The 10,110-nt window shown below is 47.1% G+C and overlaps 1 protein-coding gene across 1 annotated transcript in view; it reads right to left on the bottom strand.

Annotated features, from left to right (window-relative positions):
• Window positions 1-416: 416 nt before the first annotated feature.
• The window catches only part of HLCS (holocarboxylase synthetase), a 194,478-nt gene continuing 184,784 nt past the window's right edge, over window positions 417-10,110 (bottom strand). Inside the window, exons 8-10 of the mRNA XM_007470506.1 lie at window positions 5,083-5,197; window positions 2,705-2,918; window positions 417-588 (exon numbers count right to left, since the gene is read on the bottom strand). Coding sequence (XP_007470568.1) covers window positions 417-588; window positions 2,705-2,918; window positions 5,083-5,197 — 501 coding nt within the window. The remainder of the gene's footprint in view (window positions 589-2,704; window positions 2,919-5,082; window positions 5,198-10,110) is intronic.

Below are 10,110 nucleotides of genomic sequence, written 5' to 3'. Positions count from 1 at the left end.
TTTAATAGTCTAGGGGTAAAGACCTCCACTACTGGGAAAACATCTGAATTATGCCATTGCTGTTTCCATGTAAAAACTACCCCCTCCCCAATTAAGAGGCACCCAATTCCAAGGGGGGGAGAAGAATTTCACACCCTACGCCAGGGCTTATACCTGAATGAAATCTTCCACTTGTCAGCCCTCCACCCCAGCATCTTCAAATACCAAATACAATGACAACAGAACAAAATTAAAGAATTAACAGGTTAAGTGGAGGGAGAAAACATTTGCCTACAACTCTGAATTAGTTTTCCAGATCATGGGCTAGGAAAGGCGGCAGAAATCGACGTGCAATGCTCCTGCGGTGGTTCTGCCCTTCCGTCTGTCCCAGCTCATCCCAGCTGTGGCCCGGGGCCCAGCAGACGCTCCAGACAGGACTACGGCTGTTTGGGGATTATGAGGTTTCCCAGCATGTCGAAGGAGTTGCCGTCTGGATGCACAGTCACCACTTCACCGTTTTCCTGGTGAACCAGAAGGAACCCGGAATCATCTAGGCCGACGATCCACACCTTTGGTCCCTCAGCACTTCCCAGGCGGACTTGCTGAGCACTGAAAATGAAGAACAGCCCCCAGTCACCAGGGAAATGTAATGCTGCTGCTTGAGACAATTAGTTAAGTAATTATCCATTATGAGAAATGATTCGGGGGTGGGCTAGGATGGATATGGTTAAAATGAATCTGAGCCTGAGCTCTGACTTCCACTGGTCTCCCCTGAATTGTCCTGAAAACTACCCGCATAACCAGGGCAATGGAAAGTCCACTAGGGAGTTAGGAATTGCTTCCCTTATAAACGACGTCACTCCTCCTTCTGATCATCTGGAATATGATTATTTGCACCACTTCTTCACCCTCTAGCTACTTTAATTTTTTAAATTTATTTATTTTTGCTGCATTGGGTCTTTGTTGCTGCGCGCAGGCTTTCTCTGGTTGCGGCAAGAGGGGGCTACTCTTTGTTGCGGAGCGCGGGCTTCTCATTGCTGTGGCTTCTCTTGTTGCGGAGCACGGGCTCCAGGCGCGCGGGCTTCAGTAGTTGTGGCACAAGGGCTCAGTAGCTGTGGCTCGCAGGCTCTAGAGTGCAGGCTCAGTAGTTGTGGCACACGGGCTTAGCTGCTCTGCGGCATGTGGGATCTTCCCGGACCAGGGCGCGAACCCATGTCCCCTGCATTGGCAGGCGGATCCTTAACCACAGTGCCACCAGGGAAGTCCCTCTAGCTACTTTAAAGAAACACTGTGCAACCCTCTAGGTTTTTTGGCTGAGACTGCCCGCTTTCTGGCTGTGTTCAAAACTCTTTATCAAGTTGGGTAGCATCAATTATAAGTTAAACTTATTCTAATTTTACTTCTTTAGAACACTTTCCAAATGCAACTGTTGAGTTACATCCTTGTTAACAGTTTTAAACGTATAGACTCTGTACCTCCCCAATTTTTATTTTGAAGAATTTCAAACCTACAGAAAAGGTGAAAAATAGTACAATGAACCTCATATTCCCCCTTCACTTATATTCACACCAACTGATAACATTTCCCATGTTTGCTCTCTTTACACACACACACCCCTACAGTTTGGTGGGCGTGTTTTTTGCTGATATTTAAAAATAAGTTGCAGGCATCGTGACACTTTATACTTAAATACTTCAGCATGTATCTCCAAAGAATAAGAAGCATCTCCTACAAAACCAGAATATCATTATCACTCTCAAGAAATTTGATCTTGGGCTTCCCTGGTGGCGCAGTGGTTGAGAGTCCGCCTGCCGATGCAGGGGACGCGGGTTTGTGCCCTGGTCTGGGAAGATCCCACATGCCACGGAGCGGCAAGGCCCGTGAGCCATGGCCGCTGAGTCTGCGCGGCCGGAGCCTGTGCTCCGCAATGGGAGAGGCCACAGCAGTGAGAGGCCCGCATACCACAAAAAAAAAAAAAAAAAAAAAAAAAGAAAGAGAAAGAAAAAGAAGTTTGATCTTGATACAATAACATTATTTAATATATACTCCCTGTTCAAATGTCCCCATCGTCTCATTAATATTCTTTGTGGCTATTTCCTCCCTTCCAGGATCTGATTATGAATCACATATTGCATTTAACTGTCATGCCTCCTTAGTCATCTTTAATCACAAAACTCCCACCTTCTCTTTGTTTTTAAGGCACTGCCATTGTTGAAGGGTAGAGGCTTATTGGTATACATCAGTGCTTCTCAAATTGAAGTGCCTGAGAATCCCCTGGAGCCTTTGTTAAAACACAATGCTGGGCCCCAGACTCAGAGTTTCTGATTTAGGAAGTCCAGGGTGGAAGTCAAGAATCTGCGTTTCTAACAAGTTCCCAGGTAAGGCTGCCACTGCTGCTGGGAGATCTCACTTTGAAGACGACTGTTATCAAGAATGTTCCACATTTTAGACATTGTTATTTTAGATTTAGATTCAGCTTAAACATGCTGGGCAGGAAAATCTCCAGTGATGTGTCTTTCCCAGGGCATCCCACCAGGAGGCACGGGATGCCCGTTTGTCCCAATGACTGGAGATGCTAACTTGCTCAAGGTGGTATCCACCAGGTTTATCCATCAGCAAAGTAAAAGATAATGATCTAGACCAGTGTTTAGTTTCTCGTTTTAAGATATTAAACTACTGATTTAATAAAGGAATTTTAAAAGAATGAAGACAAGCCAGCACTGACCTGTGTAGCCAATATTTATAATAGAGAGGAAGAACGCCATTGGGCCCTTCGTCCTGAAATGTGTCGATCAGCTTCTCCAGCACAGTCACACTTCTGGCGATGAGATAATCAGCTCTTAAGGGCTTTAGTTCGGCCCCGTGTTGCTTATTGTATTCTGTGATGAGATCGTTGATGCATATGGTAGGGTTGCTGTTAGTCACGTTAAATCCACAGCCTGGACAAAAACAAACAATTGAAAACACGAGTAGCTCAACCTACTGACGACATCACACGTTTCTCTCAACCACCTGGAAAAAGTTACAGTCTTTACTGTCAACTTCCTGCTTCCTTGTCCTCATTTTGAGTTTATTGTCTCTGGCCACTTAGAGAAAGACTTACGTTTTTGAGCCCATCTTCCTTTCTCATCCTTCCCTCACTATCCCCATCAAGCCAGAACCATTCCAAATTTATTACAAATTAGTTGGGGAAAAAAAGCAAGCCAGATTTGATTCAATTAAGCAGAAGCTACGAATGGGACAAAACAGAGTTGCTTCTGAAACGACCACCTCCCGTGGTCTAGCCAAGAATTGGAGCTCTGCACTGAGCCTCATGTAAAATAAAATCTCTTGTTTCTTTTTCTATTTAAATAATGGAACACATGCTTACAAATAAAGAATTTTATTCAGGTCTTAAGAAGTAAACTCTGGATTCAGAGATTTCCAACCTTGGTCATGACTTAACCCTAAAACACATCTTTTAATGCTTTATCCTTGGAAGTCTTCGGTGCTAGGGTTACACTGTTGGCAAAAGGCCAACCCATGTTTAGTGGCTCTTTCACAAGCCCCTAAACCAAGGCTTCAGGAGAGTGAGTTTCTGGCTTATCTCTGCTGTTACTTAACACCACTGTTCTCTGCAGGAGAGGGGAGACTTTAGAAAAGCCGAACCTTAGTTTTCAGCAGGGCCCTGAATCAACCTCAAAGAGGTCTTCAATAAGAAATAAAATACTGCAAGAACTAGGCAGTAAGACTATTGTTTTTTTCAGGGCCTCTGAGAAAAAAATTCCCAAAATACTTGCCTCAGATAGAACAACGATATTTACAATAACTCCTTTTTGGTAAATGTTCTGCGCCATTTTCCGTGTTAAGGGAAGGACTGATCGGCCTCAGATTATTATTGTTTTTAAATATACTGGCTATTAAAATACAAAGCAACGTAAAAAACAAGTAACTAGAGCCACAGGGGCAGAATCTGCAGCTGTTCATTTGTTCTTTCATTGGACAACATACACAATAGCTGAAGGACCCGTGGCATATAAAGCATCCAGGTAAGTGTATACAGCGCTGAGAAAGCTCCCCCGCATTCAGAAATCCAAAGTCCTGGGACAATAGCTACATGAACTACTGTCAACTTAGGCTGCGTCTTTCTAAAGACCAGCAAGCACCCCTGACGGTGACCTTGAATCTTTCCCCCCAAATGCCCCCCTGTCCCCCTCCCCCACGTCCCAACGCCTTAAGAAAGCTATGGATTCTCCCCGCAGGAAAATGTTTCATTCCCCCCACACTGACAAAATTCCCTAGCTCCCTGAAGGAAACCCAGCACTGGGCCTCCTCAATATCTGTGGGCCCTATTAGGAATCTCTGCACCTAGCCCAGTTACTCATTTACAGATGGCCAACGGAGCTTGGAGGGTATAAAGAAGCTTGCCTAGAATAATATTGCCAGTTGGTGGCAGAGCTGGAAGCAGACACCTTGTATTCTTTGGCTGGCGCTTCTAACACACAACCACATGTTTTCTCTCCATTACTGATTTTTGAACACCAATCAAGCTCTCCTGGGCATTAGGGAGAAGCTGATGCTTGGATGACCAGGGGCTGAGGAACTTCTGAAGCCACTTCAGATCCGTCTCCTTACCTGATACGGATGTGCTGATGTGAAACAGGGATTCTTTACCCCACCTTGACCAGCCTGGAGTTTCTTCTGAGGTCAAAAAGAAGGCAACTTTTCCAGGGACTGGGAAGGTCAGATTAAGAATACCAGAAAGACTGCCAGGACACCCATCCTTGAAATTAGCTCTCTTTTCTTATTACCAAATAATACAGTAAATGTTTACTTTCACTGTTTCTAATTCATTGAGAAGCGGGAGTGTGGAGAGGTATAAGAAAACGCCTGTTTGATGAGATGCCAATTCGGTGGTTTCCATGGCCATAGATAGGAACACTAAACCCTTTGAAGGGCTTTCTACCAATCTGGCCTGTTGTGCACACATATTGTGTTCTATAACTCAAGACTCAAAGAAAAAGTAATCCCATATGATAATCCACTCCCCCCAATATAGCCATGTGTGAACCACTTTTATTTTTATTAATCTAAAAATTCTGGGGGAAGGCTTTAAAAACTTACCAATAAGTATATAAAATGTTTCTCCCATAAGTGTTGAGTTAACCAGAACTCCACCAAGCTTCATGAGGTCACTGTAATAAATATCGTTGGGCCACTTCACTCGTAAGTTGATATCCTAAAGGAAAATCTACATATTAATCAAGCAGTCAGAAGACACAAAGGGACCAGAAGAGGTCATCCAGCTAAAATAAAACAAAAGAAAAAAGATGAACAGAATACTCTTGAAACAAACGGAGCACACTCAACAGGAATCCCAGCATTCTCCCCACCCCCATCACTGTTCATCATCAAAAACACTCTCCGAAGACACCTACCTTGGGAATTAAGTTCATTATCCCAATATCAACACCCACACCACAGAGTACCATTGTGTGCCGGGGACAGGGGCAGCGAGAGAATAATACGCTCAGGGCTCTTTTCCCTTAAGGAGCTTCTGCTCAAGAGAGAGACGAATGGCCCTGAATTAACCAACGTCCTAAAAGTCAGGGAGAAATGTGCCAGCAGAATGCTATGGAGATACAGAGGAGCACCTCACTTTACTGAGTTATTCGAGAAGGTCTCCATGAACTGCCACCAGTCAACTCGGGAAAGAGAAATAGACTCGTCCAGTGGGCTCTGCTGCCTCTCCATCCTGAAGGATGTGGCCGGGGCAACCCTGCCTGTGTCTGGTCTCAGTGGAACGGGCCAAGGGTGGACACTGCCTTGAACTGGGCCACCCAGACCCCCACCTCCTGCCATGACTGTGAAGTTGGGGCACACAGACTGGGTGAGACCCAGTGGGCACCAGAACTGCCAGGGCTCCTGGGTCTGGGACTGGCAGGCAGGTGTGGGTAGAAGGAAGCCCATCTGGACACATGAGGCTGGAAGAGAGACACTCAGCAAAATAAAACCAAGAGACCAGAGAGTAGATAATGGCCTCAGTCCCACAGGGCTGGCTCTTTCTTCACTGGGGGCAGGCACAGCACCAAGCCCCATCTCGGTGCTAGCCTGCATGTCACTTATACCAAGCCCATGTGTTGCTACTAGTATCATCTCTATTTAACAAAGGGAGGACTGAAGCTTAGAGACACTGCCTGGCTTGCCTGAGTTTGCGCCACCTGCAAGTGGCAGAGCTGGGATACAAACCCAGGGCTTTCTGACACCAACCCCTGGGAGCTTAACCCTCTGCTATGCAGCCTGCCGCTTCCTAGCAATCCTCTTCCCTCCCTCCAGCAGGACTTCTTTTCACCTTGGCCAGTTAGAACACGTTTCTGTCCTTTAAAAGCTCATCTGCTCTATGATAGGGAAACCTCATATTACTTTTCTGACTAAAATAAGGTTCGAGGGGATGGGTGGAGGTGGGGTGGGAAGTCTGTCCCCCAGGGGACATCTGGCAATATTGGGAGGCATTTGTGCTTGCCACAGCTTGAAGGAATCCTACTTGCATCTAGTGGGGAAAGGCCACTGATGCTGCGCCACCGCCCATAATGCCCAGGATGGGCCCACAACCGAGACGGAGGGGCCCAAACGTCAACAGTGCTGAGAGTGAGAAACGCTGGTCTAGAAAATCTGCACCTTGGAGACCGTGGTCCTGATCACTCTCCCAATTCCCCTTCTTTCTCCTCTCTTGCCTACCCACGTCCCATGGTGGCCAGCACAGTCTCGGCCGGAGCGCAGAAACAGCTCCTCCACCACAGGGGCCTCTGCTTACTTCTGTGCTGCCCCTGCTTTCGGGCTCCTGTTTCACTTCACATTTTCAGGTCTAGTTAGTTAATGATGCAACCTGTGAAATTCTGGGTTCTCACCCAGGTGAACAGGACATCTATTCCAAGATGAAGAGAAAGTCCAGGTGTTTATTTTTCATTGTCTCAAGCTTTTATTCAGACAGCTACTACAGGCCTTCCAGGTATAAAGCACTACGCTAGGCTCTTTGAGGACCAAAATAAAACCAATCCTGTGTTCAGAGAGCTGGTTGCTTTGTAGGAGTTAGAACTGGAGCACAAATAACCCTGCTTCAAGCAATCCATGGGAGGTGCCCTAAAAGTGGCCCAGACATTTAAAGCGTTGCATGGCATCGGAGGAGGGAGAGTTTGTAGCTAGCAGTTTCCAGGAAAGGCATTTGAGCCAGGACTCTCAGGGCAAATGGGACCTGGAGGTGCAGAGAAGAGAACAGGAGCAGGATGCACGGGTGGGAGGAGGCTGCAGAAGCCCAGCAGGACCTCGAGGACAGAAGAGCAGCAGGAGCAAGAGCGGGCAGCCCAGCGCGGGTTCCGGAAGGGACGGCACGCAGGCCACCGCACTGCCCCTGGTCCGACCAGGCTGGGTACGGTTCATGTGCAGATGGTGACATCTGGCCGGGGACAAGAAGGGCAGGACGTAAGAGAGGCCAACCCAGAACAACAGGGGGCCTATTTCAACAACCCTGTAGCTGTAGTGTGTAAGCTAATTAGACTCGGTGAAAAATGAATATTCAGGACCTCCCTGGTGGCGCAGTGGTTCAGAATCTGCCTGCCAATGCAGGGGACACGGTTCGAGCCCTGGTCCAGGAAGATCCCACATGCCGCGGAGCAACTAAGCCCGTGTGCCATGGCCGCTGAGCCTGCACTCTAGAGCCCACGAGGCACAACTGCTGAGCCCACGTGCCACAACTACTGAAGCCTGCACGCCTAGAGCCCGTGCTCCTCAACAAGAGAAGCCATCGCAATGAGAAGCCCCTGCACCGCAACGAAGAGCAGCCCCTGCTCGCTGCAACTAGAGAAAGCCGGCACGCAGCAACAAAGACCCAACGCAGCCAAAAATAAATAAATAGGGCTTCCCTGCTGGCGCAGTGGTTGAGAGTCCGCCTGCCGATGCAGGGGACACGGGCTTGTGCCCCAGTCCGGGAAGATCCCACATGCCACGGAGCAGCTGGGCCCGTGAGCTATGGCCGCTGAGCCTACGCGTCCGGAGCCTGTGCTCCGCAACGGGAGAGGCTGCAACAGTGAGAGGCCCGTGTACCGCAATCAATCAATAAATCAATAAATCAATCAATAAATATTCGGTTGGCCATAACGTTCGTGTTTTTCTGTAAGCTGTTACAAACGAACTTTTTGGCCAACCCAATACTAAGAGAGTAGATCCTAAAAGTTCTCATCACAGGGGAAAAAAATTTTTTTTAATAACTATATGAGGTGATATATGTTAATAAAACCTCCTGTGGAGATCATCTTACAATATACGCATGTCAAGTCATTATGCTGCACACCTTCAACTTACACACTGCAGTATGTCATTTATATCTCAATAAGACTGAAAATAAAATAAGAATGAAGCCAACCCAAAACCATACAGATAAGAAGACAGGGCTTCCCTGGTGGCGCAGTGGTTGAGAGTCCGCCTGCCGATGCAGGGGACACGGGCTCGAAACAAACAAAACAAGGCAACCTACTGAATAGGATAAGATATTTGCAAATCACGTATCTGATAAGGGGTTAATATCCAAAATATATAAGGAACTCATAGGCCCCAACACCAAAAAAAAAAAAAAAAAAAAAAAAAAAAAAAAAAGAAGATAAGGCTGAGCTGGCCAGCTGCAGAAATGGGATAGGAACTTTGGTGGGAGCTTCTTAAGGAGAACGGGGACACACCCCCGGGTCCATTGTTGAGGGCAAGCTTTCCACCGCCCCACCCGCTACCCCAGCACCTGGCAGAGCCTTCGCGCACAGCGCGCACTCAGAAAGTGCTTGCTAAGTTAACAAGTGAGGCTACAAGGTCAAAGTTAAAGCCATGAAAAAGCTAAACAGACTAATTTAAATTTTTACTTTATTTTCCTAGGACTAATTAACCTGTTGCTAGGGTTAAAAATATTTTCCCCACAACAGAATTTTATCTTCTCAACTGCTTAGTGCAAGGTGAAGTGTCCAGTTCAGGGGCTGCATGCTGGGCCTGTGAAGGCTGGTGACAGTCTCATGAGCCCAAGCCCATGAGACACAGCAAGGATGCTGAGCGCCCGGTAACAAATCTTACGCTTCGGCATACATGACAATGACTGGACGTAATACGGGAAACACGTACCCTGGTCCCACATACCATGACTATGAGGACATGGCCACATCGGAGGAGCTTAGGGGGCAGTGGAGAGGACTGCTTCTCCATTGAAGCACTCATGACAGACCCCCTTTCTCATGATCTTAGCATCTTGCTTCACGAATTAATACAATAATTGTTTTTAGCCTGATGTTAAGAGCTGTAGGTGGGGAGGGAGGCTGGGAAGGAACCCCCTTATTTTTATTTTATATGTTTAATTTTTTTTAGATGAATGAATCTTTTTTTTTTAATTTTTATTTATTTATTTATTTTTGGCTGCGTTGGGTCTTCATTGCTGTGCGCAGGCTTTCTCTAGTTGCTGCGAGCAGGGGCTGCTCTTCCTTGCAGTGTGCAGTCTTCTCGTTGCTGTGGCTTCTCTTGTTGCGGAGCACAGGCTTCAGCAGTTGTGGCTCGCGGGCTCTAGGGCGCAGGCTCAGAAGTTGTGGCACATGGGCTTAGTTGCTCCACGGCATGTGGGATCCTCCCGGACCAGGGCTCGAACCCACGTCCCCTGCACTGGCAGGCGGATTCTTAACCACTGCGCCACCAGGGAAGTCCCAAGAACCCCCTTTTTATATCCATAAGAAATTCTTCCAGGAAAAGGAGGAGGGGCATACAGCAAGTGGAGGCTGGGGAGTGGGAGAAAGGCTTCATGACTGTGTTAACTGCTCTCTTTTCCTTGTCTTCTTAATAACTGATACCAAAGCATTCAAAAGTACTGATGTAGCAGGCACATCTGTCCCTACAGCTGGGTGCAAATGGCCCTAAACGAACATGCACATTGAACTCAGGCAGCCACAGACAAGGGATAGCTTTGCTGAGCACAGCCTGTGGTAAATGAAGGTAGGAAATGAGAAGGTTTGTTTAGGCCTATAAAATAATCCTTTTCACCAGAAAGCACCACAGATAAATAGACCCATCCAGTCCAATGTGCTTCAATAAGAAAGAAAGGAAGGAAAGAAGGGAGGGAGGGAGGGAGGGAGG

The sequence above is a fragment of the Lipotes vexillifer genome, unplaced genomic scaffold (assembly GCF_000442215.2).
Source record: "Lipotes vexillifer unplaced genomic scaffold, Lipotes_vexillifer_v1.1 scaffold402, whole genome shotgun sequence".
In the NCBI taxonomy this organism is placed as follows: Eukaryota; Metazoa; Chordata; class Mammalia; order Artiodactyla; family Lipotidae; genus Lipotes; species Lipotes vexillifer.
The sequence above is the reverse complement of the archived record's forward strand: the minus strand, read 5'-3'. Positions and strand labels throughout refer to the sequence as shown.